This window comes from Microtus oregoni, unplaced genomic scaffold, assembly GCF_018167655.1.
Source record: "Microtus oregoni isolate MIOR12 unplaced genomic scaffold, Mior012 000001F_ref0000356, whole genome shotgun sequence".
In the NCBI taxonomy this organism is placed as follows: domain Eukaryota; kingdom Metazoa; phylum Chordata; class Mammalia; order Rodentia; family Cricetidae; genus Microtus; species Microtus oregoni.
In genome coordinates, this window is record NW_024543060.1 from 48,931,918 (window position 1) to 48,954,639 (window position 22,722).

The 22,722-nt window shown below is 46.5% G+C and overlaps 2 protein-coding genes across 9 annotated transcripts in view; one reads left to right on the forward strand and one right to left on the reverse strand.

Annotated features, from left to right (window-relative positions):
* Cldn10 (claudin 10) overlaps positions 1-9,761 on the forward strand; it is a 74,059-nt gene extending 64,298 nt beyond the window's left edge. For 2 of the 5 annotated variants that reach the window (XM_041666817.1, XM_041666809.1), the window contains exons 4-5: positions 7,375-7,482; positions 8,519-9,761. In XM_041666817.1, coding sequence (XP_041522751.1) covers positions 7,375-7,482; positions 8,519-8,642 — 232 coding nt within the window. In that variant the 3' untranslated portion in view covers positions 8,643-9,761. The remainder of the gene's footprint in view (positions 1-7,374; positions 7,483-8,518) is intronic. The other 3 variants (XM_041666834.1, XM_041666844.1, XM_041666825.1) reach the window with 2 other exon arrangements.
* A 940-nt stretch (positions 9,762-10,701) lies between these two features.
* The window catches only part of Dzip1 (DAZ interacting zinc finger protein 1), a 48,157-nt gene continuing 36,136 nt past the window's right edge, over positions 10,702-22,722 (reverse strand). For 3 of the 4 annotated variants that reach the window (XR_005975782.1, XR_005975783.1, XR_005975781.1), the window contains exons 17-24: positions 19,911-20,073; positions 19,302-19,431; positions 18,728-18,781; positions 17,285-17,478; positions 15,224-15,354; positions 13,579-13,747; positions 12,163-12,507; positions 10,702-11,706 (exon numbers count right to left, since the gene is read on the reverse strand). Coding sequence is in view for 1 of the 4 variants with exons in the window: in XM_041666790.1 (XP_041522724.1) it covers positions 11,627-11,706; positions 13,579-13,747; positions 15,224-15,354; positions 17,285-17,478; positions 18,728-18,781; positions 19,302-19,431; positions 19,911-20,073 (921 nt within the window). In the remaining 3 variants the exon portion in view is untranslated. The remainder of the gene's footprint in view (positions 11,707-12,162; positions 12,508-13,578; positions 13,748-15,223; positions 15,355-17,284; positions 17,479-18,727; positions 18,782-19,301; positions 19,432-19,910; positions 20,074-22,722) is intronic. The other variant, XM_041666790.1, reaches the window with a different exon arrangement.

Genomic DNA, 22,722 nt, shown 5'->3' on the forward strand with positions numbered 1-22,722 from the left:
ACTCAAGACGATGTTTTCTAGCTCCGTCCATTTGCCTGCAAATTTCAAAATGTTGTGATTTTTTTTTCTGCTGTGTAGTACACCATTGTATAAGTTACCACATTTTCCTTATCCATTCTTCAGTCGAGGGGCATTTAGGTTGTTTCCAGGTTCTGGCTATGACAAACAATGCTGCTCTGAACATAACTGAGGACATGTCCTTGTAGTATGATTGAGCATCCTTTGGATATATACCCAAATATATATATATATATATATTGCTGGGTCTTGAGGAAGGTTGTTTCCTAATTTTCTGAGAAATCGCCACTGACATCCAAAAGGGCTGTACCAGCTTGCATTTCCACCATGTCTCCTAGACCGGACAGGGAGCATCATGAAACAGAGAATGCATGTCAGTTGCTGGACTTCTTGTAGCTAGCCTGCGCTGCAGGACACGTACAGCCAGGGTGGTAATGCAGCAGTGAGGGTCTGTGCCTCTCTGTAAAGGAAAGATATTTGTGTATGAGATAAGGGGAAGCAGACAGAAGGGAGAGGATCCTGGGGCTGGAGAGATGACTTTAAAGGCTAGGCTCACAACCTAAATGTCAGGACGGATCCTGGGTCCAAGCTGCCTGGAGTGAACTCTGCTTCCTAGCTTTAAGTTTTATGACAAACTTATGCTTTCATTCTTTGAATCTATAGAATGCAGATGGCTTGTAGTGGCCGGGTAAGATGGCATCGTTCAACCGTCTACAGTCATGTCTGATGGTGCTCTTAGTTTGAAAGGCAGTGGTCCTTACACATGCCTTCACACGGCAGAACATCATCTTTCACGTTTTGAAATTAGCAATGGGGACATATTTGCTGGAATGTTAGGGACCTAATAGAGGGATTACTGCTTTATGATACTCGGCTCTCACGTAGAAGGAAGGTGCAAAGGGATCTAGTGTCAAGCTTTAAGAAGACCTGCAGAAGAAAGGCATATTCTGTCTGTTAACTTCTGCTCACCTGTATATCTGCTCGGAGACACATGGCACCGTGTCACACACAGTGACATGTTACAGGAAACACCAAATGGCAGATACTGGGAGACTCCTCGTACCACACAACGTGACCCACGGAGTCTCCACAAACACCGGCTTTGGCTCTCAATTGTTTTCCGGCAGGCTGCTGAGGACTCTGAATGAACATTAGAAGCACTTTAATTGTTCAGCTTTTTTTTTTCTATTTTGTTGTTGGTCCATCTGTCCATATGCACTTCACTACGAAGGAACTCACCCTCCCATATCCACAGAGACTTAGGCACAGGCTTAGCCCACGGAATCTGCCCTGAAGGATCTCAGGGCAGCATCCGCAGTCAGGAGTTTCCTATAAGGAAGGACATGGTCTGTATTCAGACTTCCGAATGGTTGGTAAACATGTCATGGAACTGTCTGCGAGCACGGTGATTCAGCATGCCATTCCCGATTCAGGGCAGGTAAACCCCAATTATCCACACTGCTGGAGGAGATCAATGCTGCTGGCGTTGCTAGGCAATGAACTTGCTTTTGAAACGATTGGTGTAGCTCAGAACATGAGAAAGTTCTACTGAATTATAACTTACCTTGGCTGACAGGCCATTGAGTTTTCCACTGTAGAAGTTGTCAAAGTTTCCGTGAGTGACAGGCACTTGGGGTAGTGTGAGAGAGAGAGAGAGCACTCAGAGACAGGTCAGCCGTGAGAATCTGGGGTCTGAGCATCTGGGCCCTGAGCTCTTTGGGACCTTAGATGAATTCAACAGCCTCATCACAGTAACACAGATGGGCAGTGTTATGAAGATTAAAGTCAATAACATACTGGGTAAATATTGGTTAAAGCTACCAAATTTCAGTCAGCTTTATAGCGATCTATGAATTCACTTCAGCATTTTTGTTTTTTGTTTTTCGAGACAGGGTTTCTCTGTAACTTTGGAACCTGTCCTGGAACTAGCTCTTGTAGATCAGGCTGGCCTCAAACTCACAAAGATCCGCCTGCCTCTGTCTCCCGAGTGCTGGGATTAAAGGTGTGCGCCCCCACTGCCTGGCGTCACTTCAGCATTCTTGATTGCTTAATTTTTTGCTATACCTTGGAATAATTTCTGACACTCATTTGCTTTCTTAATTCTTTAATGAGTTAAATAAAATCTTTGCAATGTATTTATCTTTTAAAAAAATGGAGGTGAAAGCAGTCGCTGCAGTAGCGCACAGGAAGAAACCAAAACAAGATTCTTGCCATTGACACCTTGCTTGCAGAACTCCAGACTACCTAGGGGCAAGTGGCTAGTCACAGATGTGGGAACTAATGCCTGAGAGCCTGTCGCAATCTCCGATTCAGAACGGGCACCAAAGGGAGAAAAGAAAAAGTCTAGTGTTTCAGATTTAAGGATCCCCCGTCAAGATCCCGTGACGTGTCATTTAAATTTTCTTGCCTTGCTTTTGCTGCTGGTTGGGAGCCCCCTGCCACTGTCCTGTAAATGTTGTGGGGTGCCAGAGGGAACAGTTAGCAGGAGAGATGCGGGCATATTACAGACGGGAGGTGGACTATGGCAACCAGAGTGGGCGGCTCTAAACAACCCACTCTACGCCAGCAACTTGGAGTGGGAAGTGTTGGGAGAAAACGTATTTACAGGCAATCCCTATAGAATATCCATGTATACAAATATATCCTTGCAGATTTCTGGCCCTTAGATTATACAGAGGCGTTTACATCATACAGTGGTGTCTAAAAGCCTAGCTTACCAAGAGAATTCAACTTTGAAGGTATCCATGTGGATAACATGCACATTCTAGATATTTTTACATTTTTTTCTTTCCCAAAACATATTGTTGTGTGGTAATGTAGCTGGCATATTTATTTTTGCTATTCCCATTTTTAAAGCAAGGGCTTTGTACTCTAAAATGATCTGTGACCTTCACGAAGGTCACTTCAGTTCTCCACGGCCGAAAAGGTTGGGGAGTTTTCATTTGTTGCAGCTACTTTGTTTTTGGAGGGGCTGCTCAGCATGCCCTGGTTAATGGCTCCCTGCCTCTCCTGGTGTCGGATGAAAAGACAGCCCCAGGACATTTGGAAGGAATTCCACACACCACAGTTCTGGAGCCACTGAGAACTTAATGAGCCAGGGAGGGAGAGAACCTTTCTGAAATGGGAACTAGGAGTAGGTTTCACTGACCCGGATTTAAAAATATCCATCAACTCATTTACTATAAGAGCAACCGTCATGAGCCCGGGTTTGGAATCACAGTTAGCAGCTTTAAAAATGGGACCTGCCATTTACTTAGCTGAAATACGGGACGAGTCGTGTAATCTTGCTGAGCCTCAGTTTCCTTGTTTGCAAAATAAGGATATTTCTACCCGTATCTGGGGATGGTATGAGGATGGAATGGCATTGTGTGCTAAGAAAGAAAAGCACAGCCAGGCGGTGGTGGCGCACGCCTTTAATCCCAGCACTTGGGAGGCAGAGGCAGGCGGATGTCTGTGAGTTCAAGGCCAGCCTGGTCTACTAGAGCTAGTTCCAGGACAGGCTTCAAAGCTACAGAGAAACCCTGTCTCAAAAACCCAAAGGAAAGCACAAATCTTAACAGTAAGGGCACGCTGCTTCCAAGTCTTTACTCAAAGCACATTGGTACGTATCTGGGAGGGCTGAGGTCACACCGTTTGCACAGACATGCTCCTTGAGTTCTGTTGTTAGAGTTATCACGCCGTACAGTAATTATTTGCTCAAAGTCTCACCAATCCGCTAGCCTATGGGGTCTGTGGGCGGAGCCGCCGGGCTGACCACCTCTTTCCATCCTGAACATGATGAGTAGTGCAGGAAGTGGCTCGGCCTGGCTGTGGCGGTCACAGAAGGAAACAGAGGAGACCCCCAGGAATGGAAAATCAAGTCAGAAATGGAGATTGGGGTACAAGGTCAGCATGTGGAAATAAGTGCTTGTTCCTTAGGGGGCTGTGCAGGCTGAAGGGCTAAACTGTGAACGGAAGGGTGTGTTGTCTTGAGTCGGCCGCACCACGGTGCTTTAACCCTCTCATGGAATGAAGGCCATGAGCCGTAGATAGCTCTAGACGCACCAGGGACAGGATAGTGACGTTAGCCCATACCCGAAAGCATCTATAAACCCTTCAGATCTTTTTGGTTTATCCTTAGGATACTTTGAAGCACTTAATCCATGTTTTTATTTTTCTGATAGAAGTAAACTCATCCCCAAGTTCTGGTTCCCCAAAGTCACATTCTCTCACAGAGATGTGTTGAAGCTATATGGGGGCAGCCATCCAATAAGTGCTGTCGTTTGACACACGCTGAAAACAGTTTATCCTGAAACCAGCTCCTGCCCTCACCCGGAGAGTCATGGTCCATCTGGATCCGGGCATATTTGTTCTTCTGGGATAAGGAAGAAACTGTGGTCTTGGGAACAAAGAGGCCACACTATGACTATAAAAGCTGGCTTAGGGACAAGAGGATCTACAGCACAAAGCATGCTGCAGAGAATTTGAAATTTGGATAATCTTCCTCAAGTGTTGAAATCAGTCCCTTAGAATTACCAAAAGTCAAGAAACACTTCCGGGCAGAGGTGAGGGAGACGTGCCTTGGAAGCAGATCTCGGGTTGGCGGTTACATTGTCCTCTCTCTCAACGCCAGTCAGTGTTTGCCAACGACATGCGCTGATTGGTGTGAACCAAAGTCCCTGATGGAGAGGACTGGGACACGTGTCTCTCCAAGAACGAGGAGAAAAATCTTAGAAAGGAAGAACCAATCAGAAACTTACCAAACAGAATTGTTTAAAAAAAAAAAAGGTAAGGGGGCGGGCGGTGGTGGCGCACGCCTTTAATCTCAGCACTCGGGAGGCAGAGGCAGGTGGATCTCTGTGAGTTCGAGGCCAGCCTGGTCTACAAGAGCTAGCTCCAGGACAGGAACCAAAAAGCTACGGAGAAACCCTGTCTCGAAAAACCAAAAGAAAAAAAAGGGGGGGGGGAGTGATGTAGGATCTAAAAAAACAACTCCAGATATTTCTCTGAAGTGTTTGACAAGATTTACAATGGAAATCAAATGGAAAAAAATTCCCACAAAACTGATCCTACATATGTGAAAAAATATATTTTAAAAATGGAATGAGGGTCTGGGGATGCAGCTCAGTCTGTGGAGCGCTAGCGTAGCATGCCGGAGCCCTGGGATCTACCCGGTCCGCCACAGACACCAACCAGGGTGGTCCACCCACAATCCCATCACTCTAGAGGTAGAGGCTGAGAAACAAGTTCAAGCTCACCTTCAGCTACACAGCAAGTCTGAAGTCCTCCTGAGATCCATTAGCCCTGACCCTGTCTTAAAACTTAAATAACGGAATAAAAGAATCAGTTGTTATATAAACCAAGATCATCATCCCTAAATCCCCTCAGGAAGTTTCAAGATGGCTTGAGTCAGTGAAGAGGCAAAGCTGAGGTTTGCTCCACCCTGAGTGCTTGCAATGTTCCTTTCAGGAAGATCATGTCGCTGAGCTGTGTGGCTTGTGGCGTTTGGGTCATTTTCTCCTCACTGACCATTTGTAAGAGCTGGCGACTCTTGCCTAATCACCGAGGCGGCTGGGACTGACATCCTCCTTCATGAATGAAATGAGATGGGGGACTCTTGGACGGTAAATGTCCAGTACAGCACAAGGGAAGGAGAGATATGTCTGATGAGGTTGTTTCCTATGGGAACAGTCTCCATGGGAAGTGTCCTGAGCTGCTGTCACAGGATGAGTCCGGTAGGATCTGAAGCCAGTTCCTTCCGGGACTTCAGGGGTTCAGAGGAGTCAAAGGTCACGTACCTGCAATGACGCACGACTCGGCATCTTAGGAGAGGACAGGAGAATTTGGACAGTGCTGTTTTCGAATGTGGAGCATGACGGTTTGTTGGTTTTGTTACTGAGAAATCCTTCCCCCACCCCATTACTCCTGATCTGGCCAAATCTCTTCTGATGTGTACTTCACTCCTGGCCCTCTTGGTGTGTGTGCACACATGCAGCCTGAAGGTGTGTGTCACCACTCACAACTTCCTGTTTCTGTTGCTGCTACATCAGAAGCCTTGAAGTTTTCTGGAAGCAGACCAACTGCTAATCCCTACATGTTCTGCCACAGCTGTCCCTTTGCCCCCATCTGTCACCTGACTTCCCAAGGACGTAATTGTGAGAGAAGAGAAAGGATCACACTACAGAGTACACTTAACTCCATCCCAGATGGAACAAAAAAAAAGTCCCCGATGCATTCCCTACCTGCTAGTGGTCCAGGCTCCAGGGACTCCTACAGCTACACAGACCACCACAGAAAGCCCACGCTGAGATACAAGGGTGCAGAGATTCCCCCCTACACGGTCAAGAGGGCAGGATCAATGGGCTAAGGACCTTGGAGAGCTCCTGCCAACTGCTCCCCACAGCTGTGGGGCCTCCACACCAAGCCAATGCCAAACTCTCCCACGCTTCATGCCTGGTCCATGTCAGGAGCAATAGAGAGGGTGGTGGTCTGGAACCCCATCTCTCTTCACTTTGGGCTCTCCTGAGATTATCTCTGCAAGGATCCGTGTGACCAAAACACACTCTGGGTCCCTTTTATACTGAAATGAACCAGCAGAGCTTTTCCCCAGTCTCGCAGTGTGTGTGCTTGTGTGTGTGTGTGCATGTGTGCACGTGTGTCTATGGAGCAAAAGTGAGATGCTTTCTCACAGAAGAAAACAGTTCTACAGGAGGAGGGGCAGGCAGACACTAGAACCCCAAAGCCTCTGCAGTTTTACAAACCTCGTTCCTTCTTTTAGGGGTGTGTGGCTGTTTCTTACCTGAAAGGGTTTCTTCTAGCTGTCTGACAGGTGACTTCATTTTTGACGGGCCTATCCTTCCCGCCTGGGGAAGGGCTATCTATTCGTGTCTGCATTCACTTTGGTTGTCGAAGAGGCATTGCATTCCGCCATCTCGAAGCCTGGTCACTGGTTACCTCTAAACGTCCCCAGTAGACCATAGGGATGACGCCTCTTTCTGCACAGATGCCAGCAGGTTATCTGACGTTTACTGAACTAGCTAGAACAGACGTGGAGGTCGGGGTCCTTTCCCTAACTGTGGCACGGATAAGTGATTTGGTCCGTGGGACAGAGGAAATGAGTGGGAAGTTCGGGAAAGCAAAAGCAGAGAGTGGAAGGTGGTCACGAATCAGGTGACCCCGTCGTTGACCTGGCTGGGCCTCGCTCCCCTCGCTCCCTGTCAGGAAGCAGGAGGGACTAGAAACAAACACTGACCCAAACGCGTCCCTACTTCCTTTGTTAGTTTATAGAAGGAAAGTGTGGGCGGTTAGTAAGCTGTAGTCGGCAGGGCTTGCCCAGCAGCCCTGAGCTGCCTGTAACGCCCTGTCGTTTCCTCACAGGTACGAGCTGGGAGCCGCTCTCTTCATCGGGTGGGCAGGAGCCTCGCTCTGCATCATTGGCGGTGTCATATTTTGCTTTTCGATATCTGACAACAACAAAACACCCAGGTGAGAGAGAGAGAGGAAAACAGCTGCGAAAAATGTGCTACACCTGTGGTTCCCAACGCTGCGACCCTTTAATGCAGTTCTTCATGCTGTGGTGACCCCCCCCCCCCGACCAGAAAATTACTTAATTGCTACTTCATAACTGTGATTTTGCTAGTTTATGAATTATAATGTAAATAGTTTTGGAGCTAGAAGTTTGCCGAAGGGGCCTCAAAGCACAGGTTGAGAACCACCCAGCTGTATTATTTCTGAATCATTACATATGGGGCAAGTTACACACAATTTGTGACTCTTAGAAATGAGAAGTGACTGTGGGAAAGGGTTAGGGACAGGTATTATTTTTAAAGCTCGCCCTGCTGTGTTCAAAAGCTGCTTCTGTAACTGGGAGGCCAAGCCCGAGTGTAAAGGCCTGCTTTCCATGTCGACGTCACCGTAATTTTCACGTTGGCAGGGATCGATGAAGGCCTCTAGGAAACCTCAGTTTCAGGAAAGTGAGCATTAAAAATAGTTTTGAGAAAGGATATTGGAACAAGTAACTACCGAGTTGCCTCTGCAGAGTCTCTCCTCACGCAGGCTGTGTGGGCAGAGGAGGGAGGAGAGCTAACCAGAGGCGGCGTGAACGCTTAGTGACCGACAACAGTGGTTTTCACCCTGTTCTCCTTTGCCCTGCTGTAGAGCAGAATCAAGTCTGCTGCGCACTGTGTCCCTGTGTCTGCGCTCTGTGCGCTGGCACCCAGTTCGTGAGCTTCGGGCAAGGGGCTGGAGGTTAAAATACACAAACACACACAAACAGAGAGACAGCGACACGGGTCATCCTTGAATTCCCAAGAATGCCCCCTTTATTGTGTTCAGGGGCAGATTATATAGAGATAGCCACGCCCCAGCCAAACCCACCAGAAACCACTCTCCTGCCATCAGGAACTCCTGAAGGTCTCGTGCTCAGAGCAGCTGTAGGCACTCTCAGATCAGGGAATTACAAGAAATTCAGGATCTGGGGTCTCACTGCTCCCAACAAAGTCAAGTATGCTTTACCTTTCAGAATGAGCTACACGTACAACGGACCCACATCTGTCACGTCTTCCCGGACCAAGTATCATGGCGGAGAAGGAGATTTTAAAACCACAGGTCCTTCCAAACAGTTTGATAAGAACGCTTATGTCTAAAGGAGCTCCTGACGAGCTGTGTCTTGAAACTGAACTGTGCACGCAATGATCCTTCCGGGGCCCTCCCGTAATCGCCGCTTCCGCTTGTTTTTTAAAATATGAATTTGAAGACTGTTGATTGGACGGATGTAAATGTTCTTATAGCTATATGCTAATCATTTTCTGTTGTGCCTTTCTATAAGGAAAATAAACAGGTTATTTACAGGATCTGCATATTTTATGCCCATAGAACACATGGACGCTTAGTTCAAAGGCTCAGGAAATGTTGGGGTGACGGTCACTTTGATGTACGCTGAGAGCTTCCCTCGACCCATCCACACGTTAGGCAGAAGTGTGTCGGCAGTGGTGGCTTGTGAACGGGACGGGGACAAGTGGAGACTGTTCCTCATCAGGTGTCCCTGTTAAATAGTCACGTTACCTGCCATGTAGAGCCGCCTTCCAGTTTCTTAGACCTGTCTGACAGGACCGCCATTCACGACAATGGCTCAAGAAAGGACTACCGAGGCCAAGCTGTCATTGTCCTTTATGTGGATCAGAGACCACAAGGGTTGTCTGACACCCTTTGGTGAGCTGGGCCCTGACTGGTTGAATCCAAAGCCAGCTGAGGAAGTAGTGGGGAGGGGGGGCTGTGTGGTGCCTGCCATTCTCAGTTCCTGGGTGTCTCCTGAGTCCTGCACAGAGCACTCACGAGGTCACTGAGACACTGGCCAGTTTTCAAGACAGGGATCCCGAGGCTGGCCTGCAAACCACCTGCCCACAAAGGCAGCCCTCATCACCATCCCTATACAGCTTGAGTGACCCAACTCACTTACACCCCCAGCGCCCTTGGTGGTGGCTCCTCTCTTCCTCCTGCAGTGCAGCGAAGAAAAGTGGAGTATAAAGCAGAAGTCGTGAACCTTTGAATGACGGGGCCAGGATGTGAGCTGTTATCAGTTGTAAGAATCCGGCACCTGCGTCAAGGGCTGCAAACCGTCTGGGATGAATCACACGGGTGCCGCGTGACTTTCCCCAAGAGCGAATGATTGAAAAGGAAAAAGAAAAATCACATTGTTTGCAGGAACTCAATGGAAAGGTTTAAAAAATGTTTTGAAAAATAGAATTAAAAATTTTTAAATGCCATACCTTGTTACTACTTGAAATACTTTTTCATAAGTACCACAGACCAGTGTGGAAACAGTATTGTGATGGCATACTTCTAAAGTGATTGTTGTTCTTCAGCTCAGCTGGTGAAGAAAGCAGACGGGTAGGATACAGGGAGGGTAGAGGAGGAAGGGATGGATGGATTCGGGCAGGGGCCATAAGGTCTGGCTACAGAAGAAAGAATAAATCAAACAGAATGGGGGGAAAATGAAACAAAACTAAACAGAGAAGTTAAAGAATTGAGTCTTGTGAATATACCAAGTTAATTCCTATGCTGGGTTTGGGCAGAGGACCATTATACTTCCCCAGTTCCAGAAATCAAACCACGGCACAGAACGCGGAGCAGGCTTTCTCTAAAGCCGTCTTCATGCTTTCAAAAAGATCACATCTCAAAATTCTACCCGAATGGAGGCCTAAATCACACCCAGACAGAAGCAAAGCCACGCAGCTCAGGCTGGGCGTGGTCACACACACCACACACAGAAACACACAAACACACACTTCTAATCTTAGCACTTGGGTGGTAGAGGCGGCTGGATCTCTGAGTTCAAGGTCAGGCTGGTCTAGGGCAGGTTGAGTTCCAAGTCAGCTGTGGCTGCCTAGTTCAGACATTCTTAAAAAAACAGAATAAATAAATAAACAAACAAAAAACCGTGTGCTTCGATAAAAATCTGTTGCAGAAGTGAGTGGGGTGCAGGCTGCTCATCTCTACCCACATCACAGTCTGACACTTAGTAAGCTTTTGGATGTCTACAAAAAAGCGAGCCTATGGTGGCCCTTGTAGGAGGGTGGAAGGGTGGATGGCAGCCACGGTAGCCGTAGAGATTTATTCCAAGGTCAGGGTGTCAGAAGCCTGGCTTTGTGTAAGCCCCTTCATAAACTTAGCCGAGAAGCCATCCCCAATAAGCAGGCACAGTCCCAGGGTGTCATGGAGGACTTTACTGGCACTGTTGATGGATGACAGAAGACCCCAAATCCACAAGCTATTAAAATGTTACCTTTCTTTTGTTTTCTGAGATAGAGTCCTAATGGTACCACAAAGTATAAAAACTATTTTTTTAAAAGAAGGAAAAAATAAATAAAAAAGAAAAGCAAGCAAACAGTTTATATACAAATTTTCCGATCAATGCCGAGACCATTGTTCAAGAATATAAATTAGTTCTGAGGTATTTTATAATGGGCTGGGTACTGAAGAACACAGAAAATACACACATGTGTGACTCAGGAATGGCTCATCTCTTTCTAATGATCATCTCATGAAAATCAGTTGCACACTATTCATAAAGTATCCGAGATAAAGATTACACTGCAGAAAATAACTGGTCAGTAACAACATGCTAAGAGGGCCTCAGAGCTCCGTGGGATCAAAGGTACTTCAGGGAAATGTATTTAGCATGGGCCTAGCTAATTGTTACCATTCTAGACATACTGTATACGGAAAACAACCAGTTTAACACGTAGGGTGTCACTGGTATCACTAATTCAGTTTTGAAGAGACTTAACAGAATTTTGTAACATACTGACGTGACAGAACAGACATATTTTAAAAAGCTACAATAATTCAAACCAAAGCCTACTATCAGTCAAAAAAAAAAAACTTAAAAGTTAATTGAAAAAAAATACATTTAACACTAGAGTACCGTACTGGAAAACACATTTTATGATTTAAAGAACATCTTGCTTCTACACAGCCGACAGTTTTCAATTCTGCGGTACGTGTGTCGTCGAAGACGCCCTTGCTCTGAATGAGCTTCCTTGTACGGTGGGAAAGCTGAGGAACGCTGGAATCCTATTGGCTGTCGGCCGATGCTGGCTAGGAAGCGGTTCTCTAACTGGAGTTGTAGCTACACATCCATGATCTCACTCCAGTCAGTCACAGTCACTAGGCTGCTTTTCAGGGTGCTCGATTCGTTGTCATGAAGTCCTGGAGAGGGAGCAGGAGGGAGGGACGGGACCTGTGGTTAAACCGGGATATTCAGACCCCTGACTTCAGTCTTTGCTCACCCAGTGTCTGAAACTCTTCACCTTGACCCAAGTCCCTACAGGCTTTCGGGGAGGTTGCTAGCACGCCCACCCCCAAGTTGGCCACATTTCTAGATCTCCTCACAGGACACGGTGGCCCGTGACCATCCATTCTGAAGCCCATGAGCTCCTGGGTAGCTGGGCCTGTGTCCTGCTTCTCTTTCCCTGGTGTTCAGCATGGAGCCTGGATACTGAGTTCTCGGCGTGTCTGTGCTGTGTTATTAACTACAAGTAAATAGAAACGGGGCAGGAAAGGAACATGCAATCCTTCACGTCCAATGTAAATCTCTAATATTTAGAGGTAAGTGTTAAACATAGATTTTGCTGGGGCAAAAGAACTTAAATTTGAGTTAATTACAGTCATGGTTTTGAGCCGCGGGAGCAGCGCGCTGTGGAGAACTCCACTCTAATTTGATTCTGGAATGTTCTCTGAGAAACGCAGGGTCCTGGCACAGAAGCATGCTCCCAGTTCCTCATGAGGCAGTGTCTCTCAAGCAGTCTTTTGGATTTTATGAGTCCTTAGCAGAGATAACTTCACAATGGCTCTGCTGCAGACACGTTATCATGTGACAGTGTGGCAGTTAGTGCACAGCTGACATTCTCGAGAGAGAAAAGGGACAGAGCTGAGAACGCCCAACGGGGACAAGACGACCTGCTGCAGACAGGAGACAGGGCTGTGGGAACTCTCCGCGCTGGCAGGAAGCTGCGAACAGGGGCACAGAGAGATGTCGAGGATGGTAATAAAGACGCCCCTTCCTAACAGGACACCAGTAGCTAATATCCGAAGTTGTCAAATCAAGAGGCAGGTTTGAGTGCTTTACTGAGAGACACGGGAATGGCTCACCGGATATTAAAGATGGTGAGAAGTATCATGGAGGACCCTTCTGCTCATCTTACCTTTTATAACACACAAGGATTACTTTGATTTTATATGTATACAACTTGGCATGGTGGTATAACTGGCATGGAAGACGTGCGTGTATCTTAAAGAGATACTGTGCCACTCAACACGCTATCAGGCTGTTGAAACAATGGGCTTCAAAGAAATGAGAACTCCCCCCAGGAATCTCATGGTGGGAGAAGGATAATTTCTAGGGGCATCTGCACAAAGAGAATATCTGTGTGGACATGGTGAAAAATAACACTACAATGTTTACTGAAACATTACAGAAGAAATTAAAATGATTTGTACGTTTGTGAAGTAAGTTATCAATGTTCAGATATACCTTGTAATAAAAAAAGAAACAACATCAAGATCTTGGTTCTAACAACTGTGTCATTTGGTTTGGTCTGGTTTGGTTTTGGTTTTGGCTAAGTGGCTCTACCACTGAGCTATGATCCTAGCCCCCAGCAGTGTGTCTGTCTGAGCGTATAAAGTGTGTACCTAGCCGCAGATATGAAGTTGAAACACTCTGGGACCAAAGGCTTAGCTTGATTGCTACAGTGCTTGCAGATCAGTCCTGAGGACTTGAATTTGATCCCCAGATCTCACATTTTAAAATGGTCGCTGTTTCCCCGGCATTGAGGGAGCAGAAACAGCGACAGACCTGGGACTCTCAGGCCAGCCAGCCAGACTGGCCTGGTTGGTGAGCGCCAGGCCAGCGAGAGATCCTGCCTCAAAACACAAGGTAGACGGCTTCTCAGAAACAGTCCAGTGACTCCTGCTTCCACATGTACATTAATGTGCACCCACACGCGTGCACACACATACACACACACGCCTACACACTCCAGAAACATGGCCCATCCATAAATGGGAGTGAGGACTGCTAACCTTCTTCCTTGAATTCCCGAGGGTTCACTGGGCCCCAGGCCCTTGGCACTTGAGCGGAATTTAGATCTCTCTTCACAGGTGGGGGTTCCCTCTGTTCTAGCTTTTTCTCCAAGGATTTCTCTTCCTCTAAGGATGATATGTCCCAGGCACCATCATCTCGATCTGTGCACTGAAAGAAACACAGAGAATAAATAGGGTTTCTCTGTAGCTTTGGAGCCTGTCCTGGAACTCGCTCTTGTAGACTAGGCTGGCCTCAAACTCTCAGAGATCGGCTTGCGTCTGCCTCCCCTAGTGCTGGGATTGAAGGCAGGCGCCACCACCACCCGGCTATAACTTGCATTTCTTAAAGAAACAGTGCCTCTCGTTCGTTTTGTGATTTAGGTCAAGCAGCTGACACTGAATGAGAAGGTGGGGATGGCACAGGAGCCCAAATGGAGGCACCTTTCAGAGCTGCAAAGTGAATCTGAAAACCCGCATCTTGAAATTTACAGAAATCACTTCTCTTTTCCATGCCATAGATTTTTTTCTTTATCAACTGTGAATTTAGAAAATTCTAGACTACAAAGATGGTAGCGGGAGAAAACTCTAGTCAGGGTGATTTATGTCACCCAGGAGTCCTGTAGAATAAGACCCCCGCTTAAAGAAATACATTTCCAGCAAGCCTTTTTCGAGGAGAGCCATGCCATCTTGAATGATGCAGCATTTTGACAATTTTATTTTTTTGGTTTGTGTTAACACACACACAAAAAACCAGTAACTAATGAAGAATGTTCAACAGATTGTTTTGAGTCCCATGGATGAACGGGAGTGGGGGGGTGGGGGTCTAGCTACAGAACTGGAGAGGATGACCGTACGGGAAGACCCAGTCTACAACACCAGCTAGCCAGAATGGCAACAGCCGAGCTCCCTTACACACACTCTGGAGTTAGAACTGCTCCAGAACCTTCCAGGCCTCTCCGATGATTCTGACTCCGAGGTTGGACAAATTCTTAAAAGTTCCTACTTTACTTCCAGGCATCAGAAAAATCCCTGGAGTAGATGTGGAGGCTCCAGATTCCAGCTCATCCCACTGCTGTTGTCAAAACATCTAATGGCTGCAGGAGACAAACTGCACATACGATGGGGCTGTGAGCATCTGTGCAGTGAGACAGGCAAATATCATTGCATTGTAGGCTGAACAGCCCTACAGAGAACTGAAAGGACTGGGCCAGAAGTATTTCAAAATAGACAGGGAGCTGGGCTTGGGATTACTTTCAGACATCTTATTGGGTGTGAGTATCTCCAATCTGAAAACTCCAAATCCAGTGTGATTCAAAACCAGAAACTTTCTTGTGTGCATACTTGAGGCCAGACCTAGACTCTGTAAGCTGCTTCTCAAACCCTGAGAATGTCTGAGATGATGCCAGTGTTTACGAAGGTCAGTGGTTTGGGACACTACAGATTTCAGATTGCTCGATGCGTACATACCTGCTGTCAGACAGGAGATTTTCTATGGGATGGTGAAAAAAATGCAACACTAAGACCAAATCAGGACGAAGCATCAGCCTTCACTATATTAACTAATCACAATTGACTCTGATTCCATTATAAAATATATTTACTAATTAATTCATCCGAAGATGAACTAGTTAGCAAGTGGTTTCACCTTTAATTCTTGCAAGTCTTCCTTTTTGATAAGTGTCTCAGCAATATTCATTCCAGTAACTGGTTTATTCCCACTTCCTTGGTGTAAAACCATGCTCTCAACATTTTCAGTTTGTATTTTAACAGAGGTTCCTATAGGAGCAACAGAACACAGTCAAGAGAAGGTTTCCACAGACGGTATCACCATCAGTTCCAAAAGCCCGCAGTCGGCTCCGAAGGAGTCTTAGCGTTACATACGATGACTCATCATTCAAATAAAACTAGGTGAGGCATTTTGGGTTTGAAAAGAAGATGGGGTTGGAGAGATGACAGATGGCTCAGGCGTCAATAGCACCGCTGTTCCTACAGATAAGAGGTTGAGTTCCCAGGACCCAGATCATGAAGCTCATAACCACCTGTAACTCCAGTTCCAGGGGATCTGATGCCCTCTTGTGGCCTCACACAAGCGTGCACACACGTATACACACATACATACACATAAAATTTAAAAAAAAAATTAAATGGGTATGTAGAAAATAGGGTGTTATTTTTAAATGCACTCATTATATTTTCCAAATTATATAACTATGTAGTATATTCAAATTATATTTAATATAGCTAAGCCAGATATATTTAAAATCTGCAATTATAAATGAAGACCATTACTGGCTCTGCCTCCTTTAGGAAGTGGTCAGGAATCCCACACAGGAGGCTAGTCTTTCTTTAAATCACCCTGTTGAAAACACAGCCCATTAGGACGGCCGTTCTCAGTCAGCCAAGGTTAATGGGTTGAATTCCGTCCCTTGGGATTCCCACGCTGAGGCACTCAGCTTAGAATGTCATCTTCGTTGGAAGTGAAGAGGTCGTTAAGTTAGAGGTCATTGAGAGTGGTCCCACGGGGCCAGGCCGGGCAGATGGCTTAGGCAGTAAAATGCCTGCACAAAGCATGGGGATCTGAGTTCCATCCTAGCACCCGCAAAAAATCCAGGTATGCTGGCACGAGCGTCTGTGATCACAGTGCTGGGGGAGGTGGAGATAAGAACATTCCTGGAGCTCGACAGCCTGCTGGCCTTGCCAAATCAGTGAGCTCTGGGTTATGTGACAGACACCGGTCTCAAAAAAAGAAAATAAAGATACCCAACACTGACCTCTGTCCTTCATATGTGTACACATGTGCATATGTGCAACCACACACATGCACATATGTACATACATGCACCACACACATGTGCATACTCTGTACACACGCATGTACATGCACTACACACATACATGCACCACACACATGTGCATACTCTATACACACGCACGTACATGCACTACACACATACATGCACCACACACATGTGCATACACTGTACACACGCATGTACATGCACTACACACACATACATGCACCACACACATGTGCATACACTGTACACACGCATGTACATACGCTACAGACACACATACACATTTTAAAGAGTGGTCCATGATCTATGTGAACAGTCCTTATTAAAACTAGAAACCAGGAGACAGGCGGTGGTGGCGCACACCTTTAATCCCAGCATTCAGGAGGCAGAGGCAGGCAGAGCTCTGTGAGTTCGAAGCCAGCCTGGTCAACAAGAGCTAAAGTTCCAGGACAGGTTCCAAAGCTACAGAGAAACCCAGGCTTGAAAATCAAAAAAAAAAAAAAAAAAAACAAAGCAAAACAAAAACCTAGGAACCAGGACTGAGAGGAACTCATAGTGGGAGATGATACAAAGTTAGACAGGGAGAACAAAGCCTCCCCAGGGAAACAGAGCACACCTTCCCTGTGGCTCTCTTGCCAACACCTTGAGTTTACTCGTCCAGCCTACAGGATATGGACACAGCAGATTTCTGGTGTTGAAGTCACTCAGCTTGGGGCACTTAATTCAATCGGCTGTAGGAGGGCTCTCCCCTGTCTACTTGAAGATGGGTGGCTGTCTAGCGCTGCCCTGGGACGAGTCCCACAGCCCTCATACACAGTTCCAGCTCAGATGCCCAGGGCGTGGTGCCCCTGGGCAGGGACCATGTCCTAAGTACACTTGAGAGGGGTTTTTAGAGATCAAAGGCTCACCTGTGGGCTTCGGGGAAACATCTGAGTCCTCAATCTCGCTTCCCTCCGTCCAGTCGGTGTCACTTTTGACAGAATTCTTCCCGAAGTTGCTCAGGTTACTCTTAGACGGCTGGAGGGTAAATAAGTCTGGAGATATGTATGCCGGGATGAAGTCCTCTTCATCCAGCTCCTCCTCCGAGCTGAAGGGCGGCGTCCTGTATAAGTCAGAACCAAAATGGGGGTACAGGGGTGCCGTCAGAGCAAAAACAGGGGCATAGAGTGCCATCAGAACCAAAATGGGGTTCAGGGGTGCTGTCAGAGCAAAAACAGGGGCATGGGGTGCCATCAGAACCAAAATGGGGGCACAGGGGTGCTGTCAGAGCAAAAACAGGGGCATGGGGTGCCATCAGAACCAAAATGGGGTTACAGGGGTGCTGTCATAACCAACATGGGGTGTTGATTCCTCATTTCAGAATTTACCACCAGGTGTGCCTTTTTATCTTTTTACAAATCAGGTCTTTTAATCAGCATACAATTGGCTTTATTCTGAATTTTCGTACATATTTTGTTTTTGTTTCTCTTTCTCTCCTCCTCTCCCCCAATCTCCTGCTCTTCCTCCCAGAGAAGAGACTCTATAGTATCGACATCTCCAGACACAGGCAAGAGGATGACATTCAACAAGAGAAAATGAGTGTCATCCAGAACAAATTAATAACAGAAACATATCGGTAATTTATTGAGTGCCCACAAGTGCCAAGATCCTTTCATATGTTCTCATTTAATCTGCAAAATGATGCTAAGCCGGGTACGGTAGCCCATGCTGTAATCCCAGTAATTAGGCTGGGGCAGGAGCATATCTATGACTTCAAGGCCAGCGTAGTCAGAGAGAGAGGTCCAGTCCAGCCAGAGCTACATAGTAAGATCTCGTCTACAAAACAAACCAGCACCAGAAAAAAAAAAAAGTATTCTGGAAACAAAAAAGTGTCACATATTACAGAATATTTTAAAAAATAGATTCAAAAAGAGCACTTGATGAATATCAGCTGCTGAGTGATCGGGCAAAGATTCTTATCATTTCAGGGGCCCCAGCAGGAGGCAGGCTGTAGTTGTCATTGCCATTACAGGGAGCCGGAATGCAGAAATGGCCCCCGACCCCTATGTGATCATGGATCCAGCCACCGAAACACCGTCTGTTCTATTTAAATGTGCCTGTTGGGGAAGGCTGTATAGAATGACTCAGAGGTGGTCCTTTTTCTTCATGGAGGCCATGACGTGGTGAACTGAGTGACAGGGTGGCTGAAGATGGCATGTCACAAATAACAGACCGTGAAGGACTAGGACAGCAATGCTGATGAACAACCACCGTGGCTTCACTTAATCACAGTGACCCCCACTTTATCGTGAGAGGAATGCTCAGAAACTTTATATCCATCCCCGACACCCAGAACCTTGCCCAGTACTCACTTGGTAGATGAAAACTTTCTGAGAAAATGATTTTCTTTGGTACTTTTCTTAAATCTAAAATAAAAAAAAAAATTAGAGGAAGACAAAAAAAATTTCTAAAGCATGTAAGTAAATAATATTGCCAACACATATGTCTGTGGAAACCACAAAAGTCTGTTACCGACCCGAGACTACACAGGAGCTGTGGATGGGATTCACAGCTACGGGACTCACGTTTGTAACCCCCCAGACCTGGAGTGCGGTGACCTCTGGAGGCGGGGCTTTGGAAACTACTGGAATAAACGGAGTCAAAGGGTTGGGTCCCCATAATGGGATTACTATCTGTAAGCTCCCTAAGCTCAAATGTTTGAGTGCTTGGTCCCCACTGGACCTGTTTGGGAAGATTAGGAGGCGTGGCCTTCTTGGAGGAGGTATGTCACTTTGACACCCTGATTCTGAACTTCCAGCCTCCAAAATAAATTTCTCTTGTTTCAGGGACCCAGTCCATGATGTATTATTATTGCAACTTCAGTTGGATAAGACAAACAATCATATAGATATAGATATAGATATAGATATAGTTGAAAATACTCACTTCGGGACAGCCACCTTCTCAGTAAACACGGTCCTCTGTCTGATCAATGGTCTGCCTTGCGGGGGAACCTGGGAGGCTTTGAGGACGTCTTCAGCTGACAAAGTGGTCATGAGAGGGACATTGTATCTATCTGGAAGAGAAGCATCATTCATGAATCTCCATCGCCTCTGCGGTGAAAATCCAGAGTAAATAACACGATGCTATCCACGGTGTCACTGGAGAGAACAAGCCTGCTTCTCGGGTTGGGATCCAGACTCAGGGCTTCATTATTATTGTTTGTTTGTTCTTGGATATTTTTTCTTTTTCTGGGCGAATCTTTGTAACCCTGTTTGGACTCGAATATGCTATATAACTAAGAAGGACTCTAAAGTCCTGGTCCACCTGCCCTTACCTTCTGAGTGTTAGGATTATAGGAAAATTATCCACCCCAAAGTAGGAGTCAGGGCTTCTTTCAAGATAAAAGTATAACCCAAGACCCAGCACTTTAAGTACAGACAGTAAGGAGCTCGTTAGTGCCAAAGTGTGCAAACATTTAAAATTATAAAAAGGTCGTTAGAATTTAGCTCCCATTTGTAGCAATGAAGTGCCAGGTGGCAGCAGCAGGCTTACCTGAAGATAGTGACACCTTCTCCTCGATTTTACAGGTCAGCTGATGCTCGAGGGATTCTCGAATTTGCTGAATGTCGGGAATTTGTTTTGCTAGATCTTCTCTGGCTCCCTGCATGGTTTTCAGTGATTTGGTCAAGATCTCGCAGGGAATGCCATGTATATCCTGAAGGAATAAGATGTAGCGTCAATCTCTTATCCTTATCCTTGGGTGTTTTTCATTTGTAGGCACGTGTCAGCATTAACTCTGTTCTTCTGGGGCCCAGGGTCATTTAAGGTAGGGGATGAGGATGCTCCAGCATAGAAGAAACCCTCTGGTTCCAAAAGGACCTTGCAGTACAGCTGTGCCTGTTTATGACTGGTTCATCAGCAGTGCAATGTTGTGTGATCAGTGGCAAACAAGCAAGACTAGAAGAATTACGAGAGAGAGCCCGTCAGAGGCCCTGACCTCCAGGGGAGGGTGGAGCGGGAGGCTGAGCTGTGCTCCTATGAAGGGGGAAACGGACAAATGGAAATAAGAGGCAGTTTCCAGATGGCTGGGCACTGGGGATACCTTGGGAGGAAGACAGGACCTTAGGATAGAGATAGCCAAAGCACGTCCCTCCCAGGCTAATGCGACAAAGGCCTGGGAGATAGGACCAAAAGAGAAACCTGAATGCTGGCCTGGAAGGCTCAGCAGTCATCCCCACAGGGACGGGAAAGCCATCAGAGTTGACTTTCCATCAAGAACTAGAGTAATCAAAGGCGTGACCAAGGAACTCTGGGTCTGATGGGAATCTAGTCGGAAAAGGGCACTTAAACACTAGTTACTTAACGTTAGTGTTTCACACATGAGCTCAACGCCCATCTTCACCGCCTTCTCCCAGACTTTCTCCTTTCTTCTGAGTTCCCCACCCCAGCAGTGGCCTCGCTACCTCACGTGGTTGCCCAGGAGAGACATTTAAAGATTTCTGTCCCTTCCCCGCCACCGCCTCCCATTCCCCTCCCCCTCCCCCAATTGAGTGCCCCCCCCCCCCAGCCCGAAAAGCAATCAGGGTTCCCTGTCCTGTGGGAAGTCCAAGGAACTCCCACCTCCATCCAGGTCTAGTAAGGTGAGCATCCAAACTGCCTAGGCTCCCACAAAGCCAGTACGTGCAGTAGGATCAAAATCCAGTGCCATTGTTCTTGAGTTCTCAGTAGTCCTCATTGTCCGCTATGTTCAGCAAGTCCGGTTTTATCCCAGGCTTTTCCAGACCGAGGCCAGCTGGCCTTGGTGAGTTCCCAATAGAACATCCCCATTGTCTCAGTGTGTGGGTGCACCCCTCGCGGTCCTGAGTTCCTTGCTCGTGCTCTCTCTCCTTCTGCTCCTGATTTGGACCTTGAGATTTCAGTCCTGTGCTCCAATGTGGGTCTCTGTCTCTGTCTCCTTTCATCGCTTGCTGAAGGTTAATATTCAGGAGGATGCCTATATGTTTTTCTTTGGGTTCTTTTTTTTAAATATTTATTTATTTATTATGTATACAGTATACAATATTCTGTCTGTATGTCTGCAGACCAGAAGAGGGCAGCAGACCTCATTACAGATGGTTGTGAGCCACCATGTGGTTGCCGGGAATTGAACTCATGACCTTTGGAAGAGCAGGCAATGCTCTTAACCACTGAGCCATCTCTCCAGCCCCCAGGAGAGACATTTCTGTCATCAGATAAGTGCCACGTCCAGGTTTCCTGTCCCCTGTCATTCACCTGATCTGCCCAACTTCTGTCTATCGCTCCAGAGGGTCAAAGACTTCCCATACTTCTGTGACCCAGCTTAATGTCCGCCTTCCTACACCCTAGTGGGTGGAAGGATCTAATGTTATAGAGCTATCCGCCTTCCTAATTAGTACACAGCATTTCCAACAGCTTCCCGCAGGATTCCAGGGAGGTTTTTTATAAAGTTCAACAGAAAACAAGAACCGGAAAAATTACCAAAATGTTTCAAGCAGCAAGATTAGGGAAAGCATGCCATGGGAGACAAAAAAAACAAAACAAAACAAAACAAAACAAAAAAAAAACATGGCTGGTCTAAGTCAGTCTGTGCGGTACGCACAAATGAATAAAGAATGAATATGGCCGGGCAGTGGGGGTGTAAACCTTTAATCCCAGCACTCGGGAGGCAGAGGCAGGCAGATCTCTGAGTTTGAGGCCAGCCTGGTCTACACAGAGAACCCAGTCTTGAAAAAACTAACTAACTATCTATCTATCTATCTATCTATCTATCTAACTAACCAACCAACTAACTATCTATCTATCTATCTATCTATCTATCTATCTATCTATCTAACTAACTAACTAACAAATATGGCAAAGTAACTGAAGGTCCAAAGCAGATGCACACATGGAGTTTCTACATAATAAAAGAATTATTTCAGATGAACAGGAAATGATATCAGGACAGCTGCTTCAAGTGGAAATAAAGCTAAATTCTTCTGTTCTGAAAACACCCCCCACAACCCCCAAACCAGGAAACAAACAAACATGTCTCCAAACACTAGGAGAAAAACCATAGATAAAGCTCTGATTAAGACAGCCAACACGAAAACCCTAGACTCAAGAGTGTGTGCGTGGGACTGAGGACACTGCATGAATGTCTCTGATTCCCACTGCCCAGTGTGCCTAAAAACCCACAGAGAGTCTGAGAAATCAGAGACTTGGTTAAAGACACAGAGCAACTGAACCCTTCTGCCCCTTTAGGGTGAGTGTGGACTCCAACACTTAAGGAAATGATTCGGGAGCAGCTGTGAGGGCAAACATGTCTGTCACTTGACCCAGCAATGTCATTCCTAGACGTACCTCC